This window comes from Fusarium tjaetaba (genome assembly GCF_013396195.1).
Source record: "Fusarium tjaetaba strain NRRL 66243 chromosome Unknown NRRL66243_c0000052, whole genome shotgun sequence".
Taxonomy (NCBI): domain Eukaryota; kingdom Fungi; phylum Ascomycota; class Sordariomycetes; order Hypocreales; family Nectriaceae; genus Fusarium; species Fusarium tjaetaba.
Window position 1 is genome coordinate 19709 of NW_023501248.1, and position 18761 is coordinate 38469.

At 48.2% G+C, this 18761-nt stretch overlaps 5 protein-coding genes across 5 annotated transcripts; 1 reads left to right on the forward strand and 4 right to left on the reverse strand.

Annotated features, from left to right (window-relative positions):
* Positions 1 to 384: 384 nt before the first annotated feature.
* Positions 385 to 678, reverse strand: FTJAE_2594 (uncharacterized protein; the record flags this gene model as incomplete). Its single annotated transcript, XM_037348804.1, has 1 exon — positions 385 to 678. The coding sequence occupies one exon, from the start codon at positions 676 to 678 to the stop codon at positions 385 to 387; it is 294 nt and encodes a 97-aa protein (XP_037210269.1).
* Positions 679 to 1943: 1265 nt separating this feature from the next.
* FTJAE_2595 (transcription factor PLM2) lies at positions 1944 to 3561 on the reverse strand (the record flags this gene model as incomplete). The annotated part of the gene is made up of 2 exons (XM_037348805.1): positions 1944 to 1976; positions 2029 to 3561. 2 exons carry the CDS (start codon positions 3559 to 3561, stop codon positions 1944 to 1946), a joined length of 1566 nt encoding a protein of 521 aa, XP_037210270.1.
* A 2639-nt stretch (positions 3562 to 6200) lies between these two features.
* On the forward strand, positions 6201 to 6761 carry FTJAE_2596 (uncharacterized protein; the record flags this gene model as incomplete). Its single annotated transcript, XM_037348806.1, has 2 exons — positions 6201 to 6219; positions 6259 to 6761. 2 exons carry the CDS (start codon positions 6201 to 6203, stop codon positions 6759 to 6761), a joined length of 522 nt encoding a protein of 173 aa, XP_037210271.1.
* A 355-nt stretch (positions 6762 to 7116) lies between these two features.
* FTJAE_2597 (beta-glucosidase G) lies at positions 7117 to 10522 on the reverse strand (the record flags this gene model as incomplete). The annotated part of the gene is made up of 4 exons (XM_037348807.1): positions 7117 to 7669; positions 7721 to 7840; positions 8034 to 10302; positions 10360 to 10522. The coding sequence occupies 4 exons, from the start codon at positions 10520 to 10522 to the stop codon at positions 7117 to 7119; spliced, it is 3105 nt and encodes a 1034-aa protein (XP_037210272.1).
* Positions 10523 to 12333: 1811 nt separating this feature from the next.
* FTJAE_2598 (uncharacterized protein) lies at positions 12334 to 12579 on the reverse strand (the record flags this gene model as incomplete). Its single annotated transcript, XM_037348808.1, has 1 exon — positions 12334 to 12579. One exon carries the CDS (start codon positions 12577 to 12579, stop codon positions 12334 to 12336), a length of 246 nt encoding a protein of 81 aa, XP_037210273.1.
* Positions 12580 to 18761: the final 6182 nt, after the last annotated feature.

Sequence of the window (18761 nt, forward strand, 5' to 3'; positions counted from 1 at the left end):
TTCTTTGGAGTTTGGTATTGGGATTTCAGCGATTGAGCTTGAGGATGTCTCAGCTATCCCGAGCGTTCATGATATGACAGCCTGTTTTCTTTGTTGGAAGTTTACATGTGGGACGCGTTCAGCGGAGCATGAGAACACGGAGCTACGGAGTCAAGATACCTCGGCACATCAATTTGCATCGTTCGATAGCCATGATTACAATGACATTCGTTTATTATGAGTTATAACGATTGCGTTCATTCTTGGGCTTTTCCTTTTGGTAGCCAATTTGTAGTGTACAATGCCCGTAACCTTTTTGCATCCTTGCGTTTACCATGCCCATTCTCTTAAGTGTTCCGTACAATTACAATTTGCCGTTTCCTTGTTCTGTCCGTGACCAATGATCTAAGAGCCCTCTCGCTCTGTAAATCCAGGACCCGTAGCGACCTGACCAATCTTGTCCATGTGCATCTCATGCTTCTGCTCCTCAGGACTCCAGCTCTGTCGTCGCTGGATAGAGGGCGTCCAGCTATTCGTGTGGCGCATGCATCGGTCGGCACCGGCTTGGGCGGATGGAGAAGTCGGAGCTGCAGATGACGAAGTCAGCTTGTGCAGAATTGGAAGTGTGTAGGTGTGCTGTGTACCTTCTGAGGGAGGGGCTGTGTGGGATGTTGAGATGGCTGTTGGTTGGCGATCCATTGTGAATAATGTTATATTGAAGAATTGGGTTGTAGGTTTGTTGTTGTGATGGAGATGAGGTTGTGAGTGTTGATATAGAGGTTTGTTGGTATGTGAGTTGCTGTAGCTTCAGTCAGTATGTTATGTCTTATATCCCAACCCAACCCTTCAGTGCACTTACCCTCAATAACAATAAGTTCAATTAATAGGTAGTCAAGTTTAACTTTCTTACTTGCAGCTTCCCTTGACCAGGACCTCGTTGTCATATTTATACACGTTTGTTCGTTTTCTTCCCGGAAGCATAATTATATCATAAGAGAAACCCCCTCTTCAGCTCAACCCTTGCAAGCGTGATTTACTAGCATTCAATTGGTGATGATTGGAGGATGTGGCGAATTTGAATGGCCTGATAGCATGTAAAGTGACGGCTGAGGCGTGATTATCTCGGTATTTTAGAGTTTGTTTGGCTCCGACGAACGAGATCGGACCTCGGGTTTTGGGGTGGGTGTCGTGTGATGGTGGATATAAATGCTGTGATGATGATAATTCATGCGGTGATAGGTAATTGATGCGGTGATGAGCAGTGCTTTGCAGATAGACACCTGTGATTTGTAAGTAATCTTGGGTTGTTGCAGTGAATATGCAACTGTCTCTATTCGGCATTGTTTCTACAGGTTGATCTGCCCGGGTAAACACAGAAACTGAGGTTTGGAGTTACATCGAATGCATGTGGCATTCTCCGGGGTAGTCTACCCCAATGTGAGTGATGTGCCCCGGGTTAAAGGCCTACAGGGCTCGTTCGTTGGTGGAATCATGCACGTAAGAGTCCAGACTCTCAATTGACCTCGTGATGCTCATCAGATCATCCACCAACTGGATGACTTTCTCACATAAGCAAACCAATCGTCGTGGTTAATTGGTGATAATCCATTTGCTTTGCTCTCATACAACATACCATACACACATTAAAAAAACAGGTACAAGAATACGCTACCCCAAGCCCTTTCCCTTCCTTTCTATATGCTCAACAAGGCATATATCTCGATCCCTTTTTTGGTAAAACCCTTCCAACTCCATCATGCAGAAATAAAAGTAAAACTAAGACGCCGATGCTATGCAGTTTGCGAAACATGAGAGCCGCGGAGAAATGTGAAGATAAAACATTGAAATGATAAAAAGGGGTATACAGCAAAAACACAGACATCCACCGTTAAACAGGAAACTTTGAGAATCGTGTAGTCATCTCTCGGAGTGAAGAATCGTATGTACGTGAAAAGGCGGGTGGATCAGGGAGTCTTGGGACGCTTCCAGTAGTATTGCTATTATACAGTGTAAGTTGAGTGCACATTGCCAAGTCAAGAATGTACAAACCTTGTGTTGCTTGCGACAAGCGCGGAGACTGGGCTTGCGAAGGCCATCAACGACTGCGGCGCGACGCTGCTGGTCGTCGTCTTCCTCGGGGACATAATAATACTCGCTCTCAAGGGGCTTGCCAGCTGCGTCCTTGCCCTGGCGCTTGATGATACCAATGCAGGGTGTACTCTCAATAACATCACGGAGATCGTCCTTGGAAAGATCTTGCTTCTCCTCGGAGGGCAGGTGGGCCATGATGGTGGACAGAGGAGTCGAGGACAGACGCGAGAAAGCGAGCTGATTGATGACATGGTTACCAACAGCAGGGTGGGACTCAAAGGACATCCTGAAGATCTCCGGAGTCGGAGAAGACATTCGAGGAGGAGACGAGAGTGGAGACTCGGTTCTGGCCTGCTGCTTGCGAGGAGACTGAGGAGGAGCAGGAATCTGACGAGGAGCGAACAGATCGGAGGCAATGGCGCTGTGGAGAGGGTTGGCACGCTTGACACCCTTGAACACCTTGGGAGACTTTGTCGTTATCGAAGCCAACCGGCAGGAAATGTCGGCGCCGAAAGGCCCGAAAGAGTGCACGATAGGATCATTCTCCTCATCGGGGTTGTGGTCTTCACCATCACTGACCTCACTGCTGAAGCTGGCAGTCACATCGGTGCACATGCTGACATTGATGTTAGTGGGATCATGCTTGTGCTCAGGCAGCTCGAGCTCAGCGTCGTCCTCGTAGATTTCAATGTCACGCTGTCCGGGGAGCAGAGCCTGGAGGCGGCGGGAGCTAGAGAGACTAGCAGGCGTGGGGCTCTCGGGAGAAGCAATACGAGAAGCGCGACGAGGAGGGGAAGACTGGAGAATGGCCTGGGCGCGAGCCTGGCAGGGAGGAGAGTCCCAGGTGGTGTCGGAGAGATGGTCAAGAGCCCGCTTGGGCCATTGGACGAGGACACGCGAGTTTTGCACGTCAATTATGATCTCGGAGCCCTCTGTTTCACTGGTGAAGCTATCGCCCTTGTACAGCTCCCAAGTACGACCCTGGCTATGCAACTTGAGACCATTCCAGCCATTGCAGACGATTTCGATCTTGCTGGGCTCGAGGGGGCTCGCGGCAGCGACGAAGCGAGCCTTTACGTGGACGCGGGAGACGAGGCGGTCAGCAGAGATCTGGTAGTGTGACGAGTTGGACGATCGGCCCATGATGAGGGTCTCGCCGTTTTCCGAGAGTTCGACAGCGGGGACGGCAGCGAGCGGGGCACGCTCGGAAGCGGTAGCGGACCGTTGAGGCGGGGAACTCGAGAGGATACCTGTGCTCGACGTGGGAACGGGAGTAGGGTATTTGAGGTGAGCTCGCGACGAGGAGCGCCCAGAGCCGAGATTTTGTCGCTTCACGGGTCGAGGGAGGTTTGGAGATGACGAGAGCGGCTCAAAGGGCGGGAGGAGACTCGGTGCAGAGCGCTTGGAGCCGGCGAGGGAGTAGGGCTTCATTGTTGGAAGAGTTGGTTCGGCGGAGGAGCCTTTTCGAGGTGAAGAGCCTAGAGAATCCATTTTTGCGTTTTTTTGTTTCTTGTAGGAGTTGTAGAGGTGTATTCGGTTCGAGGTGTTGTAGATCGAGGATCGAGGTCGAACTGGATCGCGTCCAGAGACGAAAGATGCGAGTCAAGGTAACACGCGTAAAGTACAAACGTCAAACTCGCTCAGAATTCGAAAATCAAGATCGAATCTTTCGTTTCCACCAATTTTCTCCCTTATCCTTTTCAATGTCTCGCCAACAGGCGTCGTGGTATCAGAGAACGATGACGACACGAAAGGCGGTCTAGTATCTCTCTCTCTTCAAGTAGAATACTTCCTTATTTAAATCATAGGTGTCAAATAAAAAGAATGAATGAGATACGGTCCCAAAGAACTCGACCAAGCGTGAAACCTTTCTTCTTGTATGGTAGGAAGTAACAGTGCAGTGGTGGTGAGATTGTGAAAAAGGCTCTCGTGTTGGGTAGCGGGAGGTATTTAAAGAGGCATGCTCCGCTTTACGCGGGACGCGGGCGCCTCGCGAGCAAGTAGTCGTGGTTTTTTGGCGTTGGCGTTTTCACAGTGGGTGAGAGCGCTGTAATTTAGGGAGTTTAATGGGAATTAGGTGCTTAACGCGGTTCTGGACGGGGGCGCGTTGAGTGGTGATGTGGGCAGTGGAGTGGACCCGTGTTGGCGGTATCGATAAGGATGATGCTCGCTGGGACGCGCTGAGTTATAGTGGCTGCGTTTTAGATCCTTGCTTGACATGCTTGATGTCTCATGTGTAACCAGTCTCCCTTTCTTTTTTCGTATATCCCCTTATTGCTGTCTTTAACTCAATATCTCCCTTGCTTTAAAAGCACGTTGTGAATTTAATTGTGAAAAATGCCGTTGAGGATTTAACGGGGACTGTTGGTAAAGCCAACCTCCTGTTTCAACCTCCAATTTCTTCAACACGTCTCCACCACTGAATCCATCGAGAGTGGTCTCGCGTTTGGAGACTTGTAGACCAATCCCTTTTAATAAAAAGCATAAAAGAGTCTGGCTGGGATTATGTGCCTTGCTTTTTGTGTTCGGTAGTTATGCTGAATATCCACCTTTGAAGAATCTTTCTAGGGTTTAGTGAATGCACGTCTTGGACTTGGTTTCATGATGGGCTTGGAGCGTGTATGAGTCTGATGCATCGCGCTTTGATATTGGATTAATGCTGTCATGTTTCGAGTTCGTTTTTTACTTTGAGTCCGTGATCAACTTCAATGGTCCGTTCAAGATTCTAAGGCGTCAATTAATGTCGCCAGTAAACTCTCGGCCAATATATACGTCTGCTGCATGGATCGTAAGACGCCCGCTCTAGTCATAAACGCAGTCATACCTACGACACATATTATTCCATGACAAATATCGTCAATCGCGTCCATGTGGCATTTAGCGAACTCGCCAGTGGTTATCTGATCAGCCCTACGCCACGGATCGAGCCACAACACGATGTACGCGACTTGATCCATACCTCAACCAAGGTACCCTACATCGTTTTTATATCGCAAGAGAACTTCACAAAAGCGTATAAGAATTGGCATCCTGAATACTTAAAATGGACGTACTTGTTTTTATCTGTATCAGTTATGCCTAGGAAGGCATTTTTATTGTAGAACTGCTGTCCTAGACTGAATAATGAGCCAAGCTAGTCAATCATCCAAAAGTTGGTGATAGCTTCATCCCTTCTCCTCAAAAGTCACCTGGAATCATGATGTTTAGCCATCCCTCCTCTGGCCTTTCTCCTTTTTTCTTACCACTACCCAAGGACTAGCTCTTCCAAGTTACTGATAAATACCTTATAGAAGATTACAGTGACATTCGTCTCGCCTTGCACTCCGAGCATTTCGAAGGATCAGCCCCCTTCTGCTTGTGCTTCACTTGTCGTCGACATTCCTTCCCCTTCTTGGAGTCCTTGCAGAAGTCGTCGCCGAACTCGACATTGACACAGTGGCCGCACTTTCGGCACGATGTTGTAGTGATCCAGTTGATACACATGTTTGATCTAGTGTTAGTTGTTGTCCGGGTTTGGGGTTATCTGAGGCTGAGATGGGGATATTGATGTTGGTTTGAGATGTTAGTAATTGTTGGAATGAAATGAAGAGTATCTGGACTGTTGCATGGGGGAGAGGCTGGCTTATATAGTTTTTCGGGGACTGGATGCTATGAAGTTAATGTCAGAGGTGTCCAAGTCATCTCATGCTCACTTATCGGGTGTTGACATTGAGTTCAGTGAATATACACTGTTCTTTTGTTCAGTAGTTGAACAAAGGACATCACACGTAAGTTGCTGTCTGTTGTTGTTGTTCACTCATCACTCATCGCATAATGGACAAAGAGTTGTCTTGTCGGCGACTGTCAGCCTCAACTGACAAAAGGCAAGATAGGCACCTACCTCCACGGCAAATAAACCAAGGAATGTTATCCTAAGATTAAGATAGGCGACAATACGTAAGTCTTTATCACTTAGGATCAATGCCCTGAGCCTTCTTTCCCCCCCTTCCTCAGCTAGTGGTGACTTCCTAGAACTGAGCATCAAAACACAGATGTGTCCCTGACAACGCCAGGGAAGACCATTCTCTCTTCTTCATCTCATATTTTGAATCACCGATCGAAAGCAAGATACCGATATCACCACTATCGCCATGTCTGACAACAGCATAGGTGAGGTGGCCTTGAATATGTTTGAGGAATAGGAGAAAGACCAACGCCTCGAGGCCGTCTTCAGAGATGGCTGGCACCCTGGCCTGCCCATTCCCATTCCAGAAGAACCCATCTATAAGTTCTCCGAGTCCGCTCTTCAGGTCGGCCACTTCACAGAAGATCTCCCCGGCTACCCTCCAACCATATCTCCCAACCGCAAGAGGAACGCGAAAGCATACCTCATGGTAAAGCGCATCGGCAGCGACAAACCCATGACATTCTTTCTCTGGTGCGACGCTGATGGCAAACCCGTTAATAAATGGTACATCCAGATGGCCGAAGGCCTTGTCATTCAAGATCTGAAGCGGGACCTGATGATGATGTACAACAACCAGGAGGTATCGATTGTCACGACCTACAACGAAGAACTCAAGGTTATGAAGGACCGATTGGCTCTCAGAGCATGCGCTCTAAAGGGAGAACCTTACAAGCTTCCTGCCGATCAAGGATGGGACGGGAGGGATATATGGTTTTGCAGTGAGGCTGATGTAGAGCTGAACTGAGGTCTGTTGCGATAATTGATGGGACCAGAACCAGAATAATGGACGATGGCGGTGTATCAGGACCTCCGTTATCATGGTAGTGACTTTCAAGGCCATATTTTTTATAACAAGCACGATGTGGCATTTCAGCGGTTAGTTTGCAGCGTTGGAAATAGTACTAAGAATCACTTTCATCCCACCAGTTATTCTGTGATAACTTGAGGAGCATTGAAGAGGCTTTAACCCCTAGGGGCAAAAAGTAACGCTGAAGGTATATGAGTAGCTGCTACTCTTCCTGTAAAGATGATCAAGTGCCACATCGTCCTGATCGCCATCATCCGTTATTCTCGTACCCTGATTACCCCACCATCAGACCTCAGTTCAGCTCAGGATCCGTCTCACTGCAAAGCACAGCCTTCTTGTTGAGATGACTGAACCGTTCAAGCTTGTCTTCATCATCAATGACAGGCGGCTCAGCCGTTCCCCTCTCCGCAAACTTGACAATCATACGCCGAGCCACCATAACCAGGATGGCACAGTTGTAGTCTTTTACGAGCCTCTCCTCCTGAGCGTTGTACAGCTCTACCAAATCCTTCTTCAATTTCTTGACGTCCAGGCCCTCAGTCATCGCGATGCAGTTCTTGTCCACGGCCTCGCCATCCGCATCACACCACAGGAAACCGGTCTTGTCGCCGTCGCGCTTCACCATGAGATAGGCCTTCGCGCCTTTCTTGCGGTTGGCTGATGGGGCATCATCGCTGGGGATGTCGTCTTTGAAGTGACCGACTTGGAGAGCAGACTCTGAGAATTTGTAGACGGGCTCACGGGGCATGGGGACTGGGCATGAGGAGTTCCATGGGCGGCGACCATGAGCAAAGATGGCATCGGTGATTGACTGCATGTCTTGGGGATTGTGGGACATGGTGATGCTGAGGTAGTGAGGTTAGTATGTTCCTGTTGGACTAGGTGCAATGACTTACGAGACGAGAGCCCCGAGAACTCTTCGTGTATGGTTGTAGGGTCTGGAGATGAAGGTCTTGCGTTGTTGAGGGGAAAAGGGAACAGAGATCTTCTCTACTGTTGTCAGGAAGGCATCTGTACTTTGATGCTCAGCTCATCTAAATTGGTCACTGTCAACCGGCATCACTGTCAAACACTGCAGACCCCAGGAGCAGGTTATTAGCACTGCATAAGATACCATTACCCATCACTCATCAACACTGTGAACTAACATTAACGTGAATTACTATCTAGGTAATTAGGGCATATCTCATACATCATAAACCTGTTTACGTCTCAACAACAGTAACCTTTGTCTCCTCCTTCAAGTCCCGACTGCTGAATCCAACACGAATAGTAAACTCTCCCTCAGGGATGAGCCACTTCTGAGAAATGATATCCCAGTAGCTAAGATCACGGCGCATCAGCTCAAAGCTGACACTCTTGCTCTCGCCAGCCTCAAGGAAGACCTTGTCAAAGCCACGGAGCTGCTTGGGTGGTGTACCCGCAGGAGCGCTGTCGGGGAATGTCACGTAGAGCTGGGGAACAGTGGCGCCGGCGACCTTGCCCGTGTTGGAGACGGAGACGGTCACGTTGTAGACGGTCTCCCAGAGGGCGGGGTTGCCGCCGGGCTGCACGGGGAGATCCTCGGGCTGGGATGTGATGTCGGAGGCGAGAGGCTCAGCGGAGATGTCGGAGATTTCGAAGGTGGAGTAGGAGAGACCGAAGCCGAATTCGTAGCGGACGGAGATGTTGTGCGCGTCGAAGTAGCGGTAGTCAATCTCGAGCTTCTCATCGAACCAAGACTGCCAGTCCTCCTTGCCGGTGGTGTTGACGGCAGTGGTGGGGGGAGCATTGTAGTCGGTGCCGTTGAAGGCGATGGTGTAGGGAAGACGACCAGAGGGGTTGACATCGCCGTAGAGGAGATCAACGAGGGAGTTACCAGACTCCTGACCGGGGAAATGGGCAGCGAGAATAGCGGTGACGTTGGGGTGGTCAGCCCAAGGAAGAGTGTTGATACCAGAAGAGTGAGTGACGACGACAGTGTTGTTGCAGTACTTGGCAACAGACTCGACAACATCGTTACCGTCCCAGTCAACGGAGAGGTGCTCACGATCAGCAGCCTCCTCAGCCCAAGTCTTCAAGAAGACGAGGCAGACATCAGGAGTAGCAGGGATCCAGAGGTCAGTGACGTTGGTGGTCGCAATAAGAGTGTTGTTCATCCACTGCTGAACAAGAGTACCGTCCTGCTTAGCACGAGCATTGATGGCAGCAAGAGGCGAAACAAGGTATGTCAAACGACCAGTTCCAGAACCACCACCAGCGACAAGAGTGCCGAATTCGTAGTCTTTCTGGTTGTAGAAGCCCTCAGTGATATCGCCAGCATCGTTTCCAAAGACAGCGATGGACTTGGGCTTCTTGAGGGGAAGGGCGTTCTTCTCGTTCTTGAGAAGGACGGTAGACTCGGCGCCGTGCTTGCGGATCAAGTCACCGTGGTTACCGCGGACGTCACGGCTTCGCTCGCCGGTGAGGTTGAACTCGCGGAACCAGGTGCTCTTGGGGCTGAAGGTGTTGAGATCGCCGCTGGAGGGGTCGACGGAGGGATAGTCCTTGTCCTGGCCGAGCCAGAAGTAGGGAGTCATGATGCGGGTGATCATGTCGTTGACGCGGGTCTCGTCGAGGGTGCCGTTGGTGACGGCGCGGGTTAGGTTGCCGCCGAAGAAAGACTTGGTGAAATATGTTCCGTAAGCACCGATACCACCGGGCATGTCCATGTCGAGACCGCTGTTGATGGCAGCAACACCAGAGTGGGTAGCACCCCAATCGGACATGACGTAGCCCTGGAAACCGAGCTCATCTCGAAGGATGCCGTTGAGGACCTTTGAGTTCTGGCAGCCGTAGGAGCCGTTGAAGCGCTGGTATGAGCACATCATGCTAGAAGCCTTGGCGTGAACAGCATTGGCAAAAGGCCAGAGATAAAGCTCATGCATGGTTCGATCATCCATGTTAGACGAAAGAGCCTCCTTGTCAACCTCACCAATATACCCATCCTTGACAAAAGTAGGGTTTCGCATGACCTCCTGTTCATTGCCGATAAAGTGCTTCGCAGTAGCCTGAACACCAGCATCTTGATGTCCCATGATAGTCTCCTCCATCGCGATACCAGTGAGGTAAGGATCCGGCGAGAAACCCTCCCAGTTACGACCAGAGTACGCCGAGCGTCCAAGAGGACCGGCGACAGGACCGAGGAGGATGTGAGCGCCCTTGGCCTTGAACTCTTGACCCATCGCGAGACCGCGCTGGTAGAGGAGGTCCTTGTCCCATGATGAAGCGGCTGATACACCAGCGGGGAAAACACTGGCGTAGTCTGCTACACGGATGGCGAGGGGGCCGTCGTGCAGACATAGACCGTTGAAGTTGAGGCGGGGAATGGCGACGATGTTGCCGACGCAAGGACCTGGAGTTCCAGTGACCATGTCGGCCTTTTCCTCGAGGGTTAGTTGGGAGACAAAGTCTTGAGCCTTGGCGAAGGCATCTTCCCAGCCCTTGCCAGTAGCATTGTCTATAGTCAATCGTCAGTATAACTTCAGTGTCACTTGGTGTAGTTGGTGAAACATACTGGCAGGGTAATGAGGCGAATGGCCGTACTGTCCAAGAATAGTGGTGTTCTTAGGCTGAACCCAGCTAAAAGCATCTTCAGCGCGATCACTCGCATCGTAGGCTTGGGCATTAACACCCGCGGCCAAAAGACCCGAGACCAACACAGATCGAATGCTAGCCATTGTGAGCAGAGTAGAAGATGAATTGGCGCTCAGTGATGATGATCTCTTTTCTCTTTTTCAGGCTATGACTACAACTTATATATCCCCAGCACCGGCTACACTTTCCCTCCCCCTCGGCGATCACCAGTCCAACCTCTTGCTCCTCCTTCAAAACTTGCGTGTCTGCGTCATTACAAAAATTCTGTAAGTGTTAGCGTCGGCTTCAATTACTCTCCTCCCCCGCACAAAGGAAGAAAAAAACGACTCACTAGCTCACATGGACGATGCGGAGTAACATTGTCGTTCTCTCAATGATGAGATGTCCGTCTTGTGATGCCATTCCCAGTTTAATCTCCATCGGCCAACTCTCACATCCCTAGATCTACCGCAGCTTAGCCGCTGCGTCCAATGGACGATATTCCCGACTGTTGGTGATGGTGTCATGCCCCAGGTTTCCCACTCCACAGGATGAATAATACGGCCGCTATCTGACCGAGGATCCGAAGTTCTCCCAGCGAATTCACACTCAGTTTATCGATCAAGTTAGTCTTTTCATCTCAATTGCCGGGGTTGAGGGAAAAGCTGGGGGAGACAGCTTCTTCTCCGCAATTGAAATCGGCCCTGTTGTGGACTCGCACGCTTCGTTCATGCGGAGAAATTAACGTTGGCTGATGGAGATCGGAATCAAACAAACTCATACATACGAGCTGTATACCTAGAAACAGGTGCTGATCACACATTAACCTTGGTTTCTCCCCTGTAGCTGTCAAATTTCAAGGTTATGAGTCTTTTTTCCCTCCACGATGGATTGTTTTTGACATGAACCCGTTTATCGACCCAGTGCAGTGGCCTGGTGACGCTGATGTTACAGTGGCTTCGGCCCGGAGTCGTTACCGTTCAGGCCATCATGACGGGACGAAATGTATTTTATCTGGGTTCTAACGTTATCAGCCACACGACAGTTCAATTGCTCTCACTAATAATCTTCGTATTTAGTTCCGCATCTCGGATGATATGTAAAACTCCCGTTTACAAGTGCCGTTGTGCCATGATGCTCTTAACAATCGGTGTATACTCGGCCATAGTATTGTAAAGGTGCATGACTTTATTCCCATCATGGACAGCCACGATATATTCAGTGGAGGACTCGGGATCATGTTTACATCCGAAAAGTCAATCGACTTTTTACCAGTCTCGTGGTCATGTTCATGGTTCTGGGGGTTACATTGGAGAAATTGGGTTCATTCTGACTCGATGAAATCTGGAGGTGCCACATTTCTGAGTAAGGAAGTTGGTAGCGTTCATCGTTGGCTCGGATGTGACGATGCTTTGAGTGTAGCTTCGGAATTTGGCCATGGCGATCCCTGCTGAATAAAATTGTTGGAACCGTTCTGCCGGACTTTCGGTGAGTGATGTAGGCCCGCAACTTTGAGATGATTTATTAAACAATGGAGGTGTTCAAGACAGAGCCGGTATCGCAGACTTACACGAGGTTGGTGGTGAGTTTAGAGTGCTGACCGGGGATTACAAGGATCTCGGTAGCTGACAAGATACAATGTTTACGGAGTACTTCTCAACATTTAATTTCACGTTTTTATCGATATGCAATCGCGGAGAATACAAGAAACAGAGATATTTTATTGCATTTCTCTACGGAAATGGTCAAAAACATAATGAACAGAAAGAAAAAGGCCTAACTAAAGCTCTTCCTTCAGGGAAACCATCCCCAAAGCTCGCCTTACCCAATGAACTCTAGCCTTCGTTCCCTCACAAGCTTCCGGCTCGGCGACGGGAAGTAAAACTCCGGGGCTGGGCAACCTCCACTTCCAACCTTAGACCTCAACATTACCTTGCTCACCATCTGGCTCACAGCGCTTGCAAAACTGACTATCAACATAGGAGCTGTAATCAGCTGGCTCCTCAAGACACGCCCTTTCTTCGATCTCGTCAATGAAGTTCATGCTGAGACCACTCGTCACAGGGTCCATGATACGAGAGCAGAAGGTCTTGTTGGAGGTGTAGTCGATGAGATGGCGGCAGGATTCGCAGATGGTAGCGGTGCTGGATAGTTGACACATTTTGCTGAGTTTGGTTTGGTGAGGATGTTGGGCTTATGTTGTTTGTGTTTCTGGTGAGTTGCTCTTTGTTTCAGTGAGTTGTTTGTGGATGATGTGATAATGTGATAATGTGATGATGTGATATGTTGGTTATCCAAGTAGGGGAATCTGCCGCATTTATATGAGAGACAAGCGAGGCTTCGTTTGTGTGTTCATGGGTACATAGGGGAATCCGAGCAATCGTATAAAGTTTTCAAAGTGAAGAATGTTTCGACCGAACAAGGAGGTAAAAGCTGGGCACTTTGGCAATCCGGAAGTAGAGTCTTTCGTTCATACGAACAAAACAAAAAACAGACCCCAGACCGTGACGTTATTGCATGGAAAGGACTTCATAAAGAACAAAATAACCCTGAACTCGTCCTCCGATCAAACAAATCAACAGCCCGCCCTTCCTTTCCCCTTCGCCCTCGCCCTCACTTCCTTGCACTGCAAACATTCCTCCTCATGAACATAGATGGTATCATGCCTTGTCGTCGTAAAGCAAATACCCGGTCTGCTTTGAAGAAAATGAGCGCATTTTATTTCTTCCAGGGGCATGGAAATGAGGTAGGAGCACTTTCTGCAGAGATAACCTGTGCTGTGGATGGTGCACATTTGGATCTTTCATTTGACGAGAGGCGTAAAAAGAGAGAGTTGATATCATGTTGTTAAGGATTTAATGGGAAAAGAGAAGCTGTTTAAATATCTGGATGAAATCCTTATCTTGAAGTGTTTCACCGAACGACCGTTGAGATACCGAATGCTGTGCTCTGTATCACAGACTGCGGGTACATCCTTTCACAAACATCAGCCCAAGACATAAAGCATCACCAAGACGTTAAATGCAAGAGCCTGACAAGCAGTGACCCGGATTAATGGAGTATATTACGTCTAGATCCTAGAAATAAACCTCTAAAGCTTACGTTTAACTCCCCTCTGACCCTCTTTCTTCTTCTTAGCACAGTCCTTACAATTCTTCTTATCTGTATGAATCGTCGACGCCACTATCTTCTGCTTTACGCAATCTTTCCCTGATTTCTTGGCAGGGTCACACTTTTCTGTCGCGGTTTCATGGTCGATGATGTGGTCGCAGGCTCGGCAGCGGTATTTGGTAAAGACTAGGTTGCACATTCTAAATGGTAGATTACTTATGTGTGGGGAATAAGTCTGGGTGAGAAATATGATACGGGAGTAGGGGCTTGAGTTACAGAGTTATTTATGCACGACGACGTAGGGCTGGAGTGTCACGGTGGCTTTTTCATTCCATCGTCGGTGTCCAAATGTGTCACGGTGAGAGAATGGTTGAGTCCATGTCAGACTTGTGCAATGTTTCACGGACGCTTTTATCAATAAAAGCCAACAAATAGTATTGAGACTGTCGCTGGGATTGCTTCACTACCCAATCTTCTCATACTGTGCCCAAAGTCCAATGTCAATCCAGTCATGATTCCAAAACCATTAGGCCTTTCAGCATGCAGTTTATTCGCCCTCCGCCTCAGTCTTGCATTCCTTAGCCTTAGCCTTAGCTGCGTTGGCCTTGCACTGAGGGCACTTAGAGGAGTCGATCACGGAAGTCGTCTGCATACGCGTCTTCTTGCAAGGGACTTCAACGTTGTTCGCCTCCTTGCAATAGGCTGTTCGAGGGACGGGGTTTTGATGGCCGCATCTGATGCAGACGTACCGGGTGGTGTGAATGAAGCACATGGCTGAGATCAGAGTTTGTTCTTAGCAGTGATGTAGTGTTTTTGAGTGTAGAGTGAAGGGATAGATGGCGAGATGGGATGGAGGGTGCTGTGGTATTTATACTTGTTCTGCTGGGAGCGGTTGAATCTTCCTTACTCAAACAGCACTTATTCACATTCAATGTTAAGTCCGATAACTGAAGCGACGTTTGTATAACCATTCTGAGCCAGAAAAAACTGATAGTCTCCTAAGCGAAGAACTGAGCAATCTTCAAACGGATCAGAGGATATCAAACGCTCCCACTATCCCTGAGAAGCAACAAATCACAGCTAAAAGCTATCAAATACATATCAGTCTGACCTAAGCTATCACTTCTTCAACTTTGCCGCTCTGCAAACCTTGCATCCCAACTCACTCTCCTTTTGCTCACCACCGTTTTTGTATCGTTTGAGACATCGTTCCCCCTTGTTTGCCTTGTTACATTTCTGACGATCCATGTCAGTCCCAATATGACTGCTGCATTTCTGACATATTATCTTGACGTGGTAGACAGTACACATTGTAAAGGATGATACGAGTTGATTGTTTAGCGAGGTAGTTGTTAGTTTGGATTATCTAAACGGCTTATCGTTGGCGAGTGTTTGGGCACGTTTGCTTGACTGGGATGAAAGGGATGGGAGCGAGGTTATATACTCGTTTAACAACTGCTAAGCACCGAAGTCAATGGGCGGATGAGTCAAACGGGTTAAATTGTTGGCGATTATCATCAATGATTCTCTGGGTGAGTATGTCCAGAATCGAACATCACGTTTCCACGAACAACTTTCAATCACTATATATGATGCCACAATAACAGATTGGGGATCTAAGTATAGAGAAAGTCAGCTCAAGGCCATTACATGATTATGAGAATAGCTGGAGATCACGGCAAAGATTGCAGAGTTCGGAATTTAATAATGCTTCACTATCTTAAGAGCCAGCTTCAGGATACTCTTCTAAGTAACTGAATATATAATTCCATGACAAGGAGACCTCTTCCATATCTTGTATAATGTGCTATCAAAACACTGGACCCAACTGCCGCCCCCAGAGACAGACTAGAACCCCCAATTCACTTCTTTCCACTCTTCTTCCCATCCCTTGAGCATTTCGAGCAGTTGCTCGCGGATACCTTCTTCGTGACATATACATTATCCTGCTTGCATTTGGTGGTGCCGTAATGCGGACACTTGTCTCGCTTGAGCTTTGTGTCAACGGTCTTGCCGCAGTTGGCACAGACCTCAGTGGTGTTGATCATGCGACACATGGTGAATAGTATAGTGATGGAAATCTGTGGATGGGTTATAAGTGGTAAGGGTTGGGTTGTGAAGTGGGAAGGAAGTTGGAGATTGAAGGATGAGATGGTTTGGAAAAAGAGAGAAAGCTGGTTGAATTTATAGTCGAGATCATGATGAACTGATCGTGACTGATCTTGATGTTGTTCGTAAAGGTCAAGGAACGCGCTCATGAACATGGGATACTGATTGTATAATGGCTTTGTTGATGGTTATTCAGGCTGTGCACACGTTCTGAACAGATCATCCGAAAAGAGAACAATAGCATACATGCTCTGAATAATGAGAATCAATTAGGTGCGATGGTGGATGAAAGGCGTTTGGGTTTATTGTTTCAGTGACAAAGGCCGGCAAACTCCTGGCCAAGGTCAATGTGGTTGAGGCGTTGGCCACCAAAATGCAGCAAATTCGTCAGGGATCCAATCTTGGTCCTAGCAGTCAAGATATCCTCGCAGCTAATCACCAATCTTTCCCTACAACAGAGTCTGTGATGTCATCGTCAATAACCGCTCGTTTCTGAGTTCGTCTGTATGATTGCGGGCGTGATTTTAAGGTCTATACAGAGTTAACAAATCGCTGCACCCATCTACATAGAATCACTCACATTTACCAAGACTCCATCAACGACGACCGTATGTAAGTCTCAAATGTCGCATGATAGTAGAAGTACTGCCCTGCGGAGGCTGCGAAATAAAGGGAACCTGACTCTCCGGCGGAAACGAGGCGCACAAGATGCATAGGTCGGGTTCGCACTTGAAGCTCAAGTTCAAGTTAGTCTTTCCGCAGCGCTTTTCCTGGTGGTAGCGCGGGCACTCTTGACACTGGATTTCTTCGTAGATCTCGTTGTTGCAGCGCATGCAGTAGAAGACGCGGGTTACGGCTAAGCACATGGTAACGATTGTGATGTCGTGGTTGTTGTGAGGGTTGTTTGTTTTGAGGGATGGGAGGGAAGAAAAGGCTGAGAGCGATGCTTGAGAAATCGTTGGGTTGAAAAGTAATTCAAAGAGACTTTGGACCTCTCTGTGGATATTGAATCTGTCTAGAGTGAAGGAAATGCAATGCAGTGTTTGACACTGCCGCCTAGTTAAGCAAGCAATACTAGACAGGCCACTCGCTGTTACCCAATGCAAATACCCGTAAGCAGTCACATACCTATAAAAGGACAACCCTCTAGAAAAGATTCAAATTGTAGCTACATACGCTAAAAGAAACCATTCCTCACAGTAATATCCCCAAGTTGGCCTGCTACCGCCTTGCGATAACGACCTCAGTCGGAGGATAACGCGCCAAACACTCTCCACAGATCTCCTCCTGATTCCACAACGTCACTGGGTATTCATTTCCACACGATGCGAACAGTCTGCTCCTCGTTTCGCTGGCCTTTCTGCACATGAGACCGTGTTTCTCAAAGTTCCACCGGTTCCCGCAGACGGGGCACATGTAATGAATGGTTAGATCGTGGCACATATCGATACGATTTTGGTTGTTACTTTCTTCAATGAAATGTTAAGCAGTTGAGATTTGATTAAATAAAACTATGCCATGGCTTGAGATGGCGGAATTTATAGATAATTCCAAACGAAAGCGAATTGAAGAGGATGATAGCTATGAGAATAACTTTCTGGAGGCACTTAATCACAGAATTTGAGGAGAGCAAAGCCATAGCCCAGTGATCCACGGCATATTTTCAGCTTGGATGATGCGAAATGTGATTCGTCAAAATAACCCGAAAGTGTCGCAAGATGGGCTTTGTAGCAGGATAGTAAGAAGTAAGTACAATTACAATACGTTACAAGTCCACAGCGCAAGACCTAACCTATTCTATTCACTGCCACAGAGCTGAAATGCCACACGGCCGTTGCAAAAAAAAAAAAAACGCCCACTTCACACAAGCCACATCTCACAGACCATCCTATATGTCACGGTTTCTTATCTTTAAGGTGCCTATGGATGAGGTGGACGCAGCCGCGGAAGAACGAAATGCTCAGGACGAGGAAGCTCCGGCTCCTCAGGATTTACGCAAGTCCTACAAGTCTCTTGGTAATTCCATATCATTTCTGAGTACCTACTCCCGCACGAGCCGAAGACTCCTGTTGAAGAACGGCGAGCTCGTTGAGATCTCAGACTGTGTCTGTCAGAGTCGACTCTGTTGCTGCATATGGAGCACATGTAGTTGACTATTACCTTGTAGCACATTGTGAGTGGGTTAAGCTTATTAAAGTTGTGAGTTTGGGATACAGATACACAGACTACCTAGGCAGCGTTGGTATACGTGGTCGGAGGGTGGAGGGGGAACGTAAGACAGAGGGGATTTATAGCCATTGCTTGAGAGTGATGACAGTGAATGATAAGTTGTATATGAGATCTTGAGTCTCAGTGTTGCAGCCGAAACAGAGAGATACTCAGTAAAGGTCAGTTGAAGATGATATTCATCGGTGATTGTGAAGAGTTGTTTGTAGTCGTGATGCGTCGTCGCTAAGCCCATTCCCCCTCATAGCAAGCAAAAGTCCATAGTCAGATACATCCGGCAACTCCTCAAGCCAGTTGTGTCTTCGTTTCACCATTAAGCGTAACCTTGTTCCACTTCCTATCATCAGGTGGACACTGCTGACAATATTCCGACACGCTCGCAACAGCCCCATCATCCGTGTATCCACACGATCCCATAGTCTTTGACTCAGTCTGTTGGGCAATCTGGCAAATCTCCCATTCATATCCCTTCCTGATGCATACACTGCAGTACATGCAGTAAAAGTGCGTAAAGTGTTCAGTGCACATGATGGATGTTTGCTGATTGGCCGTCTGCACTTGTGACGCAGAAACTCAGTGCTCAATGATAGAAATGACAAAAGATAAAGAAAACTGCATTTCGTCTGCGTTTGGTGGCTTACGAGGCTTTTTGAATCGCAAACGAGGCTCATGGTACCAAGACCCTGAAAGCCTCACTAGGCATCCATGCAGCAGGGGTATGATTCAGCTGCACCAAATAGGCAAATCATGTTTTTGTCAGCGGTTTGGTCGCACTGAAGTACCAAAAAGAGGCCTCGCCAATTACAGGGATGCACGTGTAGATTGCGGCTTTGGAGAGCCTGTGACTTGTGGCCCCCAATTGTAAAACAAGGGCTTTGAAAGGGTCGTTGGTATCGC